The sequence below is a fragment of the Sminthopsis crassicaudata genome, chromosome 3, assembly GCF_048593235.1.
Source record: "Sminthopsis crassicaudata isolate SCR6 chromosome 3, ASM4859323v1, whole genome shotgun sequence".
Taxonomy (NCBI): Eukaryota; Metazoa; Chordata; class Mammalia; order Dasyuromorphia; family Dasyuridae; genus Sminthopsis; species Sminthopsis crassicaudata.
In genome coordinates, this window is record NC_133619.1 from 38,084,507 (window position 1) to 38,102,065 (window position 17,559).

A 17,559-nucleotide genomic window follows, 5' to 3' on the forward strand; every position below is an offset into this window, starting at 1 on the left:
CTTTTGCACCTTTCTTTCTCTTCAAGGATGTGTGCTTTGCCCAGTGTTGGCCCATTTATTAGCATGTTGTTCTGCAACTGCTTGTGAGTTACATAATTCCCCATGATGCTTTTCATTGGTGTTCCTATATTCCCTGATTTGGATACAGTATGTTGGCATTAAATGGTAAAAATATACATGCAAATGTTTCATTTGTGCTTTTTCAAAAGCCATTTTAAAAAAACAAACTTTCCTATCTGTGACAATTTGAGTTTTCTGATTAAATATCTCCACTTACAAGAATATTGTTCCTGCATCATTATTTTTTGACAAGTGTAAATTTGCAAAACATTGTGCAGGATTTAGCTATATAATTTATTCCTTAAAGTTGAATGGAGGTTTTCAGCTTTTAAAAATGTCTCATTTTTTAAATTCATCAATTAGTATTCATAGAAATTTGTTCTTTTGATTTTGCTGTAGGGTGTAGGAGGTGAATTATTAGTTTATTAATTTTTGTGTTCTGCTCAACAGTTGAAATTAGTGGGGGAGGTTCAAAAAGAGATTGGCAATTTCTACTGCCTTCACACACTTATGTCAACTATTTTTTCTTCTTCCCTGTGGGATCTGAGGTTGTGAGGGTTGTTTTTATACTATAGTCCTCAGTCCCCAAACCCTTGCCTATCTGAGCAGCATCAGCAACAAAACTCTGGCTGAGGAATGTCTTGCCCACATTTTCTTCAACTGCCATAAGCCAGTGTAGATAAGTTTTACATTCCATTAATGTTGGTATATGATCCATTCTACTTAGTCATAGAGAAATGGGAAATCTATTATTAGTCCTCCTTCAGTAGTGGAACTGCCCTTTAAATCCAGAACATTTTGGGATGTTCTGTTATATTTCAGTACCTGTAATTTTTCTCTCTCATCTCTAACAGTCACAGTTGCAGATTATATATCCAGAGCTGAGTCTCAGAGCAGACAAAGAAACTTGCCAAGGGAAACTTTGACTAAAAACAAGAAAGAAATGGTAAGCAGAATTAAATCTGTAGCCCCTCCCCCTTTCCTCTTTAATTCTTTGTTGTAAACTTAGAAACAATAGGTTGATGAGCACCTACTATATGCTGGGCACTGAGATTACAAATCCACATGTGTTATATATTCTGTGCCCTCATGAAGTTTATTTAATAATTTAAAGCCTACATAACTTCCTTTCCCTCAGGAAAGGATTCTTTGCTATTGTGCTTAACATCAGGTAATTAATGACTTATGAAGTGAGAATTTGAAAAAAAGTGCAGTTAATTTTATTAAAGCACTGTGTGTTTGTCATTGAGTTAAAACCTGATTTAATTTATCAACTTGGTTACCAAAACAAAACCAAACCAAACCAACAAACAAACCAAAAAAACCTCTTAGTGAGGAAATGTCCCATCCTTGATTTGGGAAATAAGCTATATGAAAAGGGGAGGCAGTTTTTTGGAGTCACAGAGCACCGAACTGATGGTATTCAGGGGCATAATTCAGAGCCATGATTCATTTGCATCACTAATTAATGGTGTTACTTGGGACAAGTGACTTGATCTCTCTGGGCCTCAGTTTCCTTGTTTGTGAGGACATTGGAGGAGGTGATCTGTAAATTCCCTTCTAGCTCTTAATGATCTATGCGTCAAAGTATTTCTGTACAACTTTCTTAAATAATGAATCTTAGGAATCTTGAAATCTTAGATTTTAGATCTTAAATATGTGTATCCTGCATTAACCGAATTTGAACATAGTTTGGATTTACAAACCAGATGAATGAGAGGAAGATTATCCAGTTAATAAAAGTTGTGATTCCTTTTAACAGTGAGTTCCTTACTATATATGCATTGTGATAAGTCTTAAGACTTACAAGTTATGGTCACTTCGAATCTTGTGAAAGATAAAAAGGCCTTTGTACTGAGGTAGATTGGATCATTGAGGGTTTGAGCAGATGTGACTGCCCCAGTGGAGGGTGTGGCTTAGGGGGGGGCCTGAGCTGGGCAGAGAGAGCTTCTTGGCCCTAGACTTCCTTAGTGAAGAGGCGGTCCCAGGTTCTATTAGGCTATGAGAAAGTGGTGTAAATCACAAGCATTTGAAACAGACTTTGTTTGGAGAGCAGACTAGATTGTCTCTTGGTTTTCATTAAGCTTGGTATCAGGTAGAGACAGGGAAGTGAAGCTCCTCTATGCTTTTCCTGGTGCCTAGGACACTTTCACGTAGCTCTGTTCCTCCACCGCCCTAGATGACATAACAAAGCTGAAAAAGTTGTCTCCCTTTGGCAGGCAAAAGACGTGATTGAAGAACATGCTCCTTCAGAAAAGGCCGTCAATGGCCCAACGAGTGCATCTGGTGATGAAGCATCTAAACTGCAGCACGGCCCTGAAGAAGAGAAGTCCAGCATCTTGAAAGAAGAAGAGAATTCTCCTGAGGAAGCCGCTGTGCTCAACGGCGTGTCATAAACTGAAGTTGCTAGTTTACAGTTCTTTTACATTACATTTTACAATAGTGCTCGTACAGCTTGCCAAAGATAGGATATGGATCGCCAGTCTTGACACCGCACTTTCAGTTCCTCCATTTGGAATACAGAAAGGGGAGGGATCCTGAAGAAATCATATGTTAAAACATTCTTTGACACCTACTGTGTTATAAATATATCATCAGATGTGCCTTGAGATAGTATATGTAACATTAAAAAGAATTGCTGGCTATAGGAAATGTTATTTTGTTTTCGAAATATGGCAGAGATGGGGGGAGGGGGGATCCCTAACGTAATATTCTTTATGAAAGCATTAGCTGCTTTTGTTACATTTTTAATAATATGCAACCACTTCTTCACCTGAGGAAAACTAGAACGAAATGCAGTCTAAAATATTTTGCACTGAATTGTAATTTCTCCATTAGTTTAGTCTGGAAACTGGTCTGTTTTAATACATGTTTTTTAAATGCTGTATGTAGAAGAAAAGCTGCAGACCACTGGAATACATTTGTTAAATTCTCAAACTGCAGGGACACTGGGTGATATTGGCAGTGACTGTTCTACATTGAGGCTTTGTTTGGTTTATTTATTAAACTGTACAGTATTTAAAAATCAAACATAGCTTTAGTTAAAACACTAAGCTGAATTAGTCATGTCCATTCAGACATAACCTGAACTACTGAAAAGATCAATTTCCAGAAGGTTTATTCTGTATAAACTACATATGTTAGTCCTTAGTAGAGTATTTTTATTTTTGTTTTGGTTGTTTGATGTGCAATATGTTTTTGTATGCAGGTAGTAAAAAATAAACTTTGATCTTCCATTTGCTGGATTTTAACTTTTACTTTTCTATCCCAGTTGTTCAAAGTCAAAAAGAAAAACAAAACAAAACAAAAAAACTGAATAGGCCTAGAGAAGCTTCCCCTTTGCTAATCATAAAAACTAATTTCTAAATTTAACTTAAAATACAATGCCTTTTATGCAATTATGGACATGAATTATAAATTTAAATCCAGATTTAATTTTCTATTGAATTTAAAAACGATTTTTGAGTGCCCTCAAGATAGTTATGTAATTTGTGCCATGAAAAATTGACTTGAAAATTTTATTCCAAAGAGCAAATTTGAAGATTTGAGTATGACATAACCTTAAAGAGATTCTATTTATATTGAAATTGTGACTTTCTCCTCCCTCACACTCTTCCCTTTTCAGTCCCAGAAAATAATTTACATCTTGGTGAAAATTATTTTTATAGTAGCATTGCAATCCAGCAAATTCAAATTCATTTTGCAAGCCTAATGGAAGAAATCCCATTTTCATTTCTTTTAGATTAAATTGGAAAATTAGTCATTTTAATTGGGCTGAATCTGATTTGGGTCGCTTTTTCTCCCACCCCCATTCTCTTTCACCTATTCTTCTGAAATAAATTTCATATTAGGATAAAAGAATTTAATTTTTTTTAGAAAGTATGTGAAAGTTATTTTGAAACAAAAGTTTATATTTGATTTAATAAGTGAAGCAGATATTTTTGAGATCATTGATTGGGAGATGACCCATCTGTAAATCAATAGCTTAATCTCATGTAATTTTTTTTTCCTTCACTATCCTCTGTTAGGAAGATAACCTGATTAAGCTGTAGACAGTTTAATGCTTTTTCAGTTTCTTCACATGAATATTTGAATTATTATGCTAGAAATAGTCTTAAAACAAGTTAATCAGACTTCAGAGAATTTTGAGACTTTATATTGGGTTCTCTATTCAACTGCCCCATATTTTTCCTTTTTATTAAAAAGGAATTTTTGACTTATTTTTCAGTTGCCAAATATACTTTTAAAGTCTTTCTACCTCTTAAGCCACTTAATCTTTGATAATCTTTCTAAAACTATCAGAAAATGCACTTATGAAATGGATCTTTGGAAATTGTTAGGGTTTTATAGAGGCAAGTTTTCCAGGGTACATGACGTAGCTGCAAAAGTGGAAACCACACTGGCAATCAAATGAGGGCTTGATGTCTGGCTTTGCTACTTATTGTGCTTGGATCACTCAAGTCACTTTTTCCTGGGCTCTTGAGGTCTATCATTGATGCTATGTGATTTGCACTTTTTTGCATGCTTGGAAAACGTGATGACTTTAAGCTGGACTTTAAAAGCTTCAGTTATTTATTTAAAGCTAAGGCTACTAACTTGGTTTAAAAAAAATAAATAAATCTTTAATTTGTCCCAGTTAAAAATTTATGGTCATGGGGCAGCTAGTTGGCAGAGTGGATAGAGCACCAGCCCTGAAGTCAGAAGGACCTAAGTTCAAATGTAGTAGTGTCAGACACTTAACACTTCCTAGCTGTGTGACCCTGGGCAAGTCACAATCCCAGTTGCCTCAAGAAAAAAAAAAGTCACAATTTTCTTGACAAAACAATTGATAGACATGTTTACACTATTTAAACAGACTGGGTTACTACTGACTGCAAAGACTGCACTTGATTTCAGGAGGGTTGGGAATGGGGAGGGGAAGTTCTTTACAGTTATGGATAAGAGGAAAACTAAATATGTAATCTGTCTTAAGTTTTCCCACTGAAATTTTGACAAAGTTCATTTTACTTGTTAGTTTTTATTCCCATTCTCCCTCTTTGCTCTCCACTTCCCAAGTTATAAATGAGCTATAAAATGGATAGGGGGTCCTTAATTAGAAAGTATTACTGAATTTTCCCCCCTCCCACTCCCCTCAGTTCTCCATGGTTTATAGTATGTTAGATCTGGATTCAGAGAACTCATTTAGATCACCTCAAACAGGGAACACCACCATCTCTGCCACAACACACTCAGCTTTTTTTTTTTCCCTCATAGGATACTCCTGTCAAAATGAAGAAGTTCAGTTCAAAGAAAGAATGTTGGTAAATTCAGAATACGAAATACATAAGAAACATCCTATTGAAATGTTACCGTGAACCCCAGATTAAAACCTCCCTTCGGCCTAAAATGAGAGATTAGAATATCACCAAGATTACTTCTAGCTGTGAATCGTCTAACCTCGTGGGTATCAAGCCTGGGAAAAATTGTGAGGGGGTGGGGTTTGTATCTAATGTGAAAAATTGGATTAAGGAAATTGTAGGACAGCTTTTAAACCAATAAATTATCCACCTTGGATGGTCAAACGTAAGACATGAATGCTTCAGCTACAGATGGCTATCTGAGTAAAGCTTAACAAGCCTTGACGTAGCACTCAGTGAAATCAGAGCTAAAATATTGAACCTCAAATCAAACTTGTGAAAATTGTTACAGTGCAAAAGAGGACTGCATTTCCTTGGTTTTGTATTTTGGAGAGAGTGGTCTTTTAAAAATTGTGGAGTGTGGGGAGGGCTTGGAGTGGCTATCCCACAGGAGGTCTTTACCTAGCTTTTCAGTGCTGAAATAGTATAATTTAGTTAGTTTGGGGTGTTGACTAGTAACTGATTGGTCTCCTTCATGTCCCACATCAAATGCCATCCATATCCCTTTGTTCCATTGGTTGGTTATTTCCTATCCCTAAATTAGAATCGATGGGTCCGGGAATCCTACGCTGGAAAAATATGCTTAGGACATATCTTTGTGGTGACCCCCACCTCTCTGAACTTTCAAGGAAGCAAATGACAGGACATCATAGGTGGTGGGACTTAAATATCTATTGGCATTGTTTGTAAGATCACTAAGGAATTCACTCCAATTAAGGGGTATCCCCTTCCCCCCAATAAAAGGCAAAAAATAAACTTTGCGTATAAGATCCCATTGTTAAATGGAAGAAACAACATGCGAACATTTATAAATTTATACAAGGTAAATGAGATAATATCCCAGAAGGAAATCCCTAAAATGAAGGAGGTCCAGGAAGGATTTAGAGAAAGGGCCTTCACTGATCTGAAGCTTCACAGAAGGCCAACAGAGAAAACTGCCCTGAAAAGGGACAGTTAATGAATACCCAGAGGAAATGGTGCATCCAGGGCAGTGGGGGAGAGAAGTCTATCTTCCTTGGACCTTGATATTTGTGGGAGCTTTGTTTTATTTCCTTGAGCTATTAACTTTATTTGTCTGAAGCCTTCCTCCACAAATGCTGCTGCTCTGGTAGTTGGTTAAGGAATTGAAAGTGTAAGCCAAGATGTCGGGAGTGGGACTTGAATTCTGGGAGTTCTCTTGGCTCTACTGCCTCCTTGGGAGCCACAAACATCTCGAAAATTCTCCTGACAGCAAATATTTTCCATTTATCCCATTCACAACGGTAGTATTTATTACAGTAAATGGGTTTTGGAGAATGCGGTTTCAAATCCTGGTTCTGTTATGTGATACGTATTGTTGATTCCACAATCTCTCCAAGCCTTCAATTTCCTCATTTCCCAAAAAAAGGAAAAAAAGGGTTTTAATTCAGTGCCTACAAAGATTCAAACTTTAGGCTTGAAACTCAGAGACGAATTTGAAATCATTTGATGGCTCTACAAACCCTCTCCAGCCAGAGAACCCTTGATCAGCAAGATCAGCTTTGTCCTAGTGACCCTTCTTTGCTTTTACCTGCTGCCTTTCACCCTCCCTGGGCCACTCCCACTCTAGGTCGACTGTCTTCGCTTTGAAGAATTGAAGTGTGCTTTTGGTCAGCTATTTCATAATCCTTTTTATTTAGTCCTTCCTTCTTTCCCCCCAAGTCCGCTTCCAGATAGTTATATTCCATCCCTTTATCCCGTTCTTGACTTCCTAAGCCCTTACCTTAGACCAAAGTGAGCCTTATCTCATTTTGTAAATCATATGAACTCTCCATCTCAGAATCTTTTGTCTTCCTTTCCTTGTCTCCCTTTTATAATAAATCATCCCTTTATAGTAAAGAATTATATATGTGGGGGAGGGGGTGTGTGTTAGAAAAGGCCAAAGCAGTGCTATTCCCATAGCCGTCCATTTTAGCAAGGCCTTCTCTCCTTGAGTTGGGTCATCATTTCTGCCACAGCTTCTTTTAGGTTAAAGGTTCTGGTCTTTATCATGTGGTCATTTTCTATTCTGCTTTCTGCTTATTTCCTTGATGGTGGTCCTAAGTTGGCCCATGTCTTGCCGTGTTTCTCTGTGGTGATACATGCTGAAAAATGTCCCCCACCTTTTGCTCTGTTTCTTCACCCCCATGCATTTTTCTGGCTTCTCTACCCAGCACTGCTGACATTGGGTTTGCTCTGTTAACCAAAGAGTTGGTCGCCAAGTTGAATGCTCCGATTTCAAATTCTTCCATCTCTGAAATCTCAGAAATTCTCTTTCTGTTTCCTGGAGAGAAGATTTTCTGGTCATTTCCTCATCTTCCATAATTCTAACTATCTTTTCCATATAATGGAATTTCTTTTTAAAAGGAAAAAAAATGAAACAGCAGAACCAGCCCATCCAAAAATCTGACAGCATGGGCAGTGTTCTGGATCTGGGCCACCCACCTCTCCTCCTCTGCCCCAACCTCTGCAAAGGAGCTAGGCTTTTGTCCTGTCCCTTCAATGGGGCCAGGCTTCTTGTTGGTGAGCTCGAACCATCACAGGCAGTTGTTTTATGGTGATGGTTCCTTTTACACTGTTGTGGTCACGGTGTATGTTACCATCTTTACTTGTTTGGCTCCTTTCAGGTCATTAACTCCTGTACTTCACTGTAGCCATCATTTCCACAATTGTGACCCACAGGCTCGCTTTGGTTTGGTTTTCGAGGTGTTAGGCTAAGTGACTGTCCTAGGGTCGAGGAGGCGTCCAATGTCTGAGGTCCCTCCTAAGTCACCTCTGGGGAGCCGGGCATGGCTGCCAGCTCGCTGCTCCATACTGGCTGGCGTGGCACGATCCAAACTTAATGCGCCCCCAAACTAGCTTTTCTTTGTGACCTGATGTGGGACCTTGCCAGGTTTTCACCAAAATAGTTCACACAGCCTAGGGATGTTACCTCTGTGGTAGTCTCTGCTCCTGCCTTCCCTTCAACAGTCAGTCACAGTACCTGGGTCCTTGGACATCTGAACCAGATGGCCCAGGCCACACCGGGCACAGCTTAGAAAGAAATCTGTCCTTGGGACTCAGAAGTCCAAGACTAAGGAAGCCCCGGGGACCCAGAGGCCGTGTCAAATGATCTTTTCAGGCACCTGGCACATCTAGCCTGGAAAAGGGAAGAGCTATTTCAAGCATTTAAAGGGTTGCTATATGTAGAAGAATTACTGGATTTTTTCATAACTAGGAAATGTGGAAGACTGAGAGTCGAAGGGAGGGAAACCTTTGGAGGAAGAGCAGGACCCCAAGTGGAATGGACTGCATTAAAGGTATCGGGTTCTCATAAAGACCTGAATTCAAATCTGAGTTCAGACACTTAATACTTCCTAGCAGTGTGACCCTGGGCAAGTCACTTAACCCTAATTGCCTCAGGGAAAAAGATATATATATATAATATATCAAGTTCCCCTTCACTGAAGGTCTTGAGGTCTTACTGTCTTTCAACTTTGAAATAATTGTGACTCCATAATCCATCCTAAATGTGACCTGAATGGGCTGTCAAAAGCTGTGACTAGCTGCCCATTGCCTACTGAATTAAGCAGTTTATTAAGTAAGCGTTTATTAAGCATTTTCTAGGTATCAGACATCTGCCAGAGTTAATGAGGATAAAATGAGATATTTGCAAAGCACTTTGGAAACCTTAACACAATATATAAATGCTAGCTATTTATTATTATTATTATTATTATTATTATTATCTCAGAGAAGAGAGATGAGAGTGGGGGAGGAGGAAGAGATCAGGAGAAGCCTCTCACAGAAAGTGAGATTTAAACTCAGACTTGAAAGGAGACAGAGATGAAGGTTAAGAACATTCTAGGTATGAGGAACAATCACTGAAAATGCACGGATTTGGTAGCCTGCCTATCAAAATTGAGGAACTATAAGGAAGCCAGGATCTAATCCCTGTATCAAAGAATTACATGTAGGATGTAAAATATAAAAAGACTAAAAATGTTGAATGAGCCAGCTTATAAAGAGCTTGGAAAGCCAGTCACAATTTCATATTTGATCCTGGAGATGAGAAGTAACTGGAGTTTTTCTTCTGATCAATCGAGTACCCACTCCCAACCAGCAACATGAGACTTTTCTCCCCCTCTCATCTGGGGCCTAATTATATGAATCCCCCTGTGCAAGGTCCAGGAGGTCTAAAACTGAAGAATAAAAAGTGCCTACTATCCATGACCTTGGAGTTGTAACAGGGATTTGTAAAGGGCACCAATCACATTGGATTGGATGGATTCCAAGAAATGAGCTCAAAGTGCTCTTGGAAAATTTAAAGAAGGAAACCCTCTCAGGTGAGGAGCTCTTTGTACACTTAGTCAGTAAATCGCCTCCAGGAATTACTTGAAAAAAAAAACGAAGACACTGATTTCTTTCCAGCATTTACCACTCATTGCTAATGTATTAAGCACCAAGCACTGTGCTAAGTGCTCCAGATATAAAGACAAAACCAAACAAAATATTAAAACCCTCCCCTCAAGGTGCTAACACTCTTCTGGGAGAAAATAACATGTATGATGAGAAATGCAAAATTCCTGCAGAATAAATGCAAAGGAGTATGGGAGGGGAAGTGTGTAACAACTGACAGGAGTCAGAAAAGACCTTATTGTCAGAGGTGGGACTGGCCGAGTGATTTGTGAAGCTAGAGATTCTAACAGATAAGAGGTAAAAGAACATCAGAATCCAGACATAGCTGGCCTTCGGGCCTGCTTAAGGTAGTGAGAGGGTAAATGCAATGTTCACAAGGGATAGCAGAGAAGCCAGTGTGACTGGACACAGAATGTGTGAAAGGGACTTATGTTTAGTAAATCTGGAGTAACGCAGACTGGAGCCAGTTGGTGAAGACTTAGAAAAGTCAAACGGGAGTCTGTGACCGTTTAAGCCCAGAGGCTATAAGAAGTCATGGAACATCATGCTTCAATCAAGGGGATGTCTAATGGCCACGAAGGCCACTGAAGCAAGTGCTTGGGAGCACTTTAGAGCATGGTCAGACATCAAAGCTGTCAAGGCGGCCATTGGGAAGGAGTTTGGCCATGATCCCAATCCCCACTCAACCAGGGGAAGTCTTCACATGCTTGGGGGAAAGAGTTCCCTATCTCAGATACTCTCTAGCTCTGTGATCTTGGACAAGTCAGATCTCCATTTGCCTTAATCTACTAGAGAAAGAATCCAAGATCCTTGTCCAGAAAAGCCCTCCGACAGTGTTGGTTTGCTGTGTGGTCCATGGGGTTGCGAGATAGGTAGGACTGAATGACTGAACACCACCAGAGAAGCTGGACTTCCAGGCATGGGAGGAGCCATTAGAGAAGCTAGAATTAGGAGATGGAGTGCCTTCTGGCAAGGAAGCCGTCACTAGGCTCAGGGATATAATGCATATGGAGAAGCCCAAAGAGAGGTGACTAGAGGTCTGTTCATGGGTAGGGAGGTCTTACCCACCTCCATGAAATCGTGGCTCCTTCAAGTGCCTTGGAAGTCATTATGCCCTTTCATCTGAGGGGCTGAGGCCCTTTTTTCAAGGGATAGCTGATGGGTGCCATCAGGGCCTAGACACAGGCCATGATCCCAAGCATGGAGACCTGGGGATTCTACTTTGGGAATGTTATGCCACCAGAGCAGCGCTGGAAGTGACTTGGACCACTCTCCCGGATAGGAGCATGCCGCTTGCTGAGCTGCAGGCAGAGATGAAAGGTGACCCGATGGGAGGCCCAGCCAGGAGCTAGCTGGCTCAAGGAACCTGATACTTGTCAAGGCCAGTTCTGACCTCTGTCCTCAGAATGCCGAGGCCCGCAAGCGGGTCCCTCAGAGCCAATGTCCAAGTGGCACCGGGAGTGTCTGGATGCCCGGCCTTCCAGGGCCACACTTTATTTTCCAAATGTGGAAAGTCAGACTTAGAGAATGGCAGTTTTGTTATGAACATAGTTTACCCTCTACTTTGTGACCAAAAAGACAGATGATATCATACGCTTTGTTTACCAAAAAAAAAAAGCAAGTTTCAGAGCCTGTGACAGCTTCCTTGACAGATCAGGAAGATGACTTTGGCTCTCTGCACCTTGATGGCTAACTGAGTGATCAACAAACAGGGTCAGCCAGTATTCCTAAAACCATTATCACCTCCTAGTCATAAAAAAATGGCTCCCCCTCACTTCCAGAATCAAACACAAAAGGCTCTGTTTGGCATTCAAAGTCCTTCCTAATTTTCCAGCCTTCTTACACTTCACTTCTTTCCACTCTGATTCAAGAAAACTCAATCACCTCCCAATCTGTGCATTTTCACAGGCTATCTCCCCAATGCCCCCAGAAACCTCTCCTCCCTTACCATCACTTGTTGGTTTCAAGTCTTAATTGAAGACCCACCTTCTGCAAGAATCCTTTCCAAGTCCTCCTAAATCTTAGTACCTTCCCTCTGAATGATTCCCAATTGATCTCAACTACATTTTGCTTGTATGTAGTTGTTTACTTGTAGTCTTCCCCAATAGAACGTGAGCTCCTTGAGAGCACAGGACCTAGGCACATTGTAAGCATTTTAGAAATGTTTTTTCATTTATTCATCTGCTGTTTTCAACTTCTTTAAGTAAATTAGGCAACTGTAGTATAACAGAAAAGAGCATGGACCATGATTTCAGTCCTAGCTCTGGTAATAGAGGCTCATCATTTTTGACCACACTTGTCCTTGATATCAAGTATTTTATAACAGTTCTCTGAAGCAAGTCGATCTTGTTAATCATCTACAGCCTTTTACAAACAGCACACACCTTTCCTTTGCAACTCTTCTGATTGAGGATTTTCTATGTTTCATACCAATATGGCAGCATCAAGAGAATACTGATCTTTTCAAGAGGAAATGGTGTGACATCAATGAAAAACCACATACTTATTTACGTTTGGTCATTTTTTTGTTTCTATGAAAGGGTGTTGATTGGGAAAATATTGCAAGGACACAAGTTACAAAACATGCAATTAGCCTTGTTCTCTCTAAAGTTTCCTATGAATTCTCATTTGCCAAATTTGTTGATCTTTTGCTTTATCTTCATCTTTCATGACTTCTGTATAGCCTAATAGGGCTCTTTCCCAGAGTTCTCACCTCTAGATTTTTGACACTATTTTCTCCTGGTTGTCCACCTATTTGACTGCTCTTTTTCAGATGCCTTTGCTTGATATTCCATACAATGGCGATTAACTGTGGCTTTCCTCTAAGGATCTGCCCTGGGATCTCTTCTCTTTTCCCTGTATACTAGATCACTTAGCGATCTTATCAAGCTCTTATGGGTTCAATGATCACCCCTATGGAGATGATTCTCAGTTGTAATTTTAGAACCTTATCTTTTCTCCTCAGCTCTAATCTCCTATCACCAATCACCTATTAGACATCTCAAATTGGATGCCCTATAGGCAACTTAAAATTAACATATCCAAAATATACTCATCCCCTCTGCCCCAAAGCCTCCCATTTTATAAACTTTTACTATTCTCTAGTAAAAGTAGAACACCGTAACTGATGCCCTATCACTGCTGAGGACACACCATCCTGATCTCAGTTAAACAGATTTCACATTTTCACCATCATCCCCAATGCCTTTCTCTCTATTCTATGGCCAAGTCTCGTTCCTGCATTCACAATGTGCCTCATGTATGTTCCCTTTTCTCTACTCACATAGCCATCATCTTGGATTGGCTCTGGATGATTACCAGGAACTTTCTGGTTGGTTTTCCTGCCTCTTGTTTCCCCACTCCAGTTCATCCTCTTCTCAGCTGCCAAAGTGATTTCCCCAAAATCCAGATCTGTGACAAACCCCCCTAGTTGGGAAAATAAGCTCCTTGAAGGGAGGGACCATCCTTAGTGCTGACACATCTTAAAAATTTAATAAATGGTTGTTGACTGATTGACGTCCCCACAGATGAGACTCATTTCCCCCTCTGCACATAATATAGTCCCTTGGGAGTGTACGTGGGCTCAAAATTAGAGTACAAAGGTACGTGGGCTCAAATTTAGAGTACAAAGGTAGTGAGGTACAAACACATAGAATCTCACAAATTTAAACTTTGAAGGGAGTCCCCACAAAATTAATTTGAAGTGAAACATTGGTGATAAATAGGCGAGTCACCCGTTGATCTTCTGGGTTGGGTCAAGCAGATTGCTTGGTGGCTACTCTGGTGCCTCACCAGGCTAAGCTGCTGCTCTTACAGATATGGGTATGAGGGTTGGAGAGACCATCATCTGATAGTTTTTATCTTTTTGTTTAACCAGGATATCTATTCACTTAAATTCTGAAAACAATAAACACAAAAGGAACAGAACCAACATGCACTCAGACGTGTCAATGTGGGGGGAGATAGGAGCATGCAGGTGTGCCAGTATAATCTAAGTGTGTTTGTCCTGTTTAATCTTAGACTTAACTCATATCAGGTTTCAAAGATTAAGATAGATGTACCAGTACATTAATTCATTGGGTTGCCCAGCCACCTGCCTGTCATTATCTGGTTAATACTCATTTTTAAAAAATTCACTTTATTTTTCTCTTGTGAATGGGTAGTCTGCTATCTTTTGAGTGACTCTTGTTTGTCCTCCATTCTTGAAGAGGACCAATGAAATCAGGAGGGTGATGTCTGAGTGACTATGGATTTCCTTGAAGAGGCTCTGTATTGATAACAGATTTTGATGCAAGTCACCCTCAAGTGCATCCGTAGAATCTCTACAAAGAAGTCTCTCTTTGAATTGGGTATAAAAGCTCCTTCATTACAGTGGCAAGCAGCACAGGATATTACAGTTTTTATTTTATGGCTATCTTAATGGTTTTACTAGTAGATCCCTGAATACTTATTTCTGGAATTAGATCTGGTATGGAATCTTGTATAACCTTTAAATGCTTCCCAGAGAAAAGAGTAATACTTCTTCAAAGAAAATATGGAAATTTGCATTATCAACTGCTTTTTTGTAATTATCAGATCATAGGGACTATGCAGTCTCTCAGTAAGATGTGTGATTATTAAGATGTCTGCTGCAAAACAAACAAAACCCCCTGTATACAAAGCTCATGTATTTCTTTTCTTTACTTTTTCTTTTTTTTGTTGAGGCAATTGGGGTTCAGTGACTTGCCTAGGGTCACACAGATAAGACGTGTTAAGTGTCTGAGGCCAGATTCGAAGTCAGGTCCTCCTGACTTCAGGGTTGATGCTCTATCCACTAGCTTATGTATTTCTAGTGGGGCCAATGTTTAACAATTGGCGCTCTTAAAAAAACAAAAACAAAAAAACAATGCACCATACTTTTAAATTGAACCTAAGTTAACATTTTTCAATTACTTTCTTAAATCCCAAAAATCAACAAAATAGGTTAAGCCTGGATTTGTAGTGTTTTCTCATTTCTGAGGTGTAAGTGCTCACACAGAAAATTTTACAATTGGTTCTCTCTATTCAAGCCAGTTCTACCTTTCTCATGTATTCAACTATGACTGTTGGTGATCAATATCATTTATATTTAAGGGTATAAACTGACAAGTAAATAGTATTCCCATATGTCATTTAACTCCTCTGTGCCTCAGCTTACTCATCTAAATATCAATAAAACTTTAAGTGGCAGCAAAAAAAAAAAATAAAATCTAATGGATAGTTGCAATAATTTACTCAAGTTAAAACATGAATGTTAAAAAACTAAACATCACTGCTGAAGGTTTCACTGCACAAATTACATTCTTTGCTAGTTTGCTGAATTTAGAAAGTGCTTGTGTGTTTGTGTGTGTGTGTGTGTGGTATTAAGGTTTTGCTATAGTATGGAAGACTTGAAACAACATTCACTTATATATTTACTGGTATTCTCAACAATGTGGTAACCATTTCCAGTGCTGCACATGATAGCCCAATTATACCTTTTTGTACCACAGAACTCTTGTTCATATTTTCCTGGGAATTTTCCACAGGAGAAGGTCTACCAGTATCCTCATATCTCCCTCTCAACACTAAAGCATGAAGTTCTCTGTTTTCCTAAATACCTTATTACATCCTTTATACCCTTTCTTTTGCACAATTCCTCCCTTTTAATGTGTGAAGCTTTCTCATACCACATTTGCTCCAGACAATGTGCAATTCCATTTCTCAAGTTTCAGGGTACCATAAAGTAGCTATATTGTATCACCAGAATGATGTTAAAAAAGTTTCAGGAAATCCTTTGGGCTCATTAAAAACAAGGCCCAATTCCCCAAAGGCAAACCAGTTTGTCCTGTTCAATTCTGTGTTACAGGTGGGAGTTTTATGAATTGTCCAGGTTGGTCTGGACAATAGACGTTTTTCATTCTCACTGGATTCTTCTAGTACCGATAGGTCACTCTGTGGAGTAATTCTGGTCCTCATTTAGGAAGCTCTACAATGTTCCGGGGCTTAATGCAATCAGTACAATGTCACTGACAAACAGAAAACATCTGGAGGATTTCATGAACTAGGGAATGTCTTTTCTATTTGGACTCTGTGTTAGACACCCTCTATAATGGCAGTAATTATGTTTGATGAGCCTCTATCTCCATTTTGTTTCTTGCTCGACAATAATCAGGGGTAGACAAAGTTTTCTCTTTCACATCTTTCAAGAAACAATGGAAGACACTATGTCAGAGGAATGCCTTCAAGTTGGCATTTTGTAATCAAATGCCTTTTTTTAAATGGTTCACAAACAGTAAGTGCAGTGAGCTGCTGCATTTCCTAGACTTTTTAGTCAATCATATGACTAACTGGACAGAGCTAGGTTGCTATAGATTACTGTTTGCAAAAACCTGCTTTCTTCCATCTCATATGCCTTGACCAAAAACAGACTTGATGCTCAAATGGATATTATCATGAGTTAATAATTTGTATCTATCTTACAAAAAATACTTAACTTTTCAATTCCCTAGACAACATATATAGGGCTATAAATTTCAGAACAAATGCTGATCTGCATTGGTTGAGGGAATTGACTCCTGGGAGCTCCAAAAACACTAAAAAATTGACTATTATTAAAAATACCTGCAACACCATCACTAGCTTGTTATAAGATCAGATGAGACAAGGTACTATAAATGTCAGTTACTGTTATTCTTAGAAGGGAATTGTTTAAGCCCCGAATCTGTTTTCCTTTAGAACTTGCTAGCGAGATGCAATTTAAGAAATGTTTGGAAGTTTTAAGGCAAATGTCATGGCAACATTAGGGCTCCATATCATTGACTCTATAGAGTTCTGGCTAAGGGGGCAGCAAGGGCCAAATTGTTAACATGTTCCTAATGGCCCTTCAAACACGAGGGCTCAAACCCCAGGGTCAGGACTAATGGATAATGTAAGCCTCCAGCCCTGGTTTCCTATGTCCTGTTGCTAGGGTAACAGACCCTAGGCAGGTGCACAGCACTCCCCATCCAGCCTAGATTCTGTAACCCTAGCAACAAGAAACAGGAACAACTGGGCTCAGGTTATCTGAGGTTCCTGGTATCCAAGGTTACCCTCAGCCCAGAATTCCTTGGGTAACCAAGAACTCACTATAGCATCCATTAGGTTTTTGTTTTGTTTGCCCTGAATTTGTATTCTTTTTACCTGATCTCCTTCATTCCTTGCTTCCCTCCCCCTAAAAAATCCATTCTTTATATACCCCCAGATTTCTTCTTGATTTTACCTTGAAATTTTATTAATAAGGTGTATCAGATAATTTCATCTGAACACCATGCCTTTGAGAATCAGAAAGTGAAATGTTTCAATTATAGGCTCACTGACAAAATTACAGAATAATTGTTACTGTAACTAGTGAAATATACTTTGATGTTCCATGCTATTTAAAAGTAAACAATAAACACGAGTTAACTTTTAACTCTAGTATTCCAGGAGAGTGATTTTTTTTTTGTTTTTTTCCAAATATGTTTTGCCCTTTGTAGCACCAACATTACAAAATGTTTACTTTTAAACATAAAAATCCCACTGGGGAAGTTCTCAAGCAGTGCAAATCTCAAACTTAGGCTACTTTGGGCCCTGACAAGTCATAACTAGTGATGGCTTTGTGACCAAACTGGTCCTGAACTGGCTTCTCCAGCTTTGCTAAACTGATCCTTACGTGGCAGAAATGAAATCC

The 17,559-nt window shown here is 39.3% G+C and overlaps 1 protein-coding gene across 4 annotated transcripts in view; it reads left to right on the forward strand.

The window, feature by feature from the left end:
• The window catches only part of FXR1 (FMR1 autosomal homolog 1), a 59,516-nt gene extending 56,220 nt beyond the window's left edge, over nucleotides 1-3,296 (forward strand). For all 4 annotated transcript variants that reach the window (XM_074298277.1, XM_074298273.1, XM_074298274.1 and 1 more), the window contains 2 exons: nucleotides 915-1,006; nucleotides 2,280-3,296. In XM_074298277.1, coding sequence (XP_074154378.1) covers nucleotides 915-1,006; nucleotides 2,280-2,456 — 269 coding nt within the window. In that variant the 3' untranslated portion in view covers nucleotides 2,457-3,296. The remainder of the gene's footprint in view (nucleotides 1-914; nucleotides 1,007-2,279) is intronic.
• Nucleotides 3,297-17,559: the final 14,263 nt, after the last annotated feature.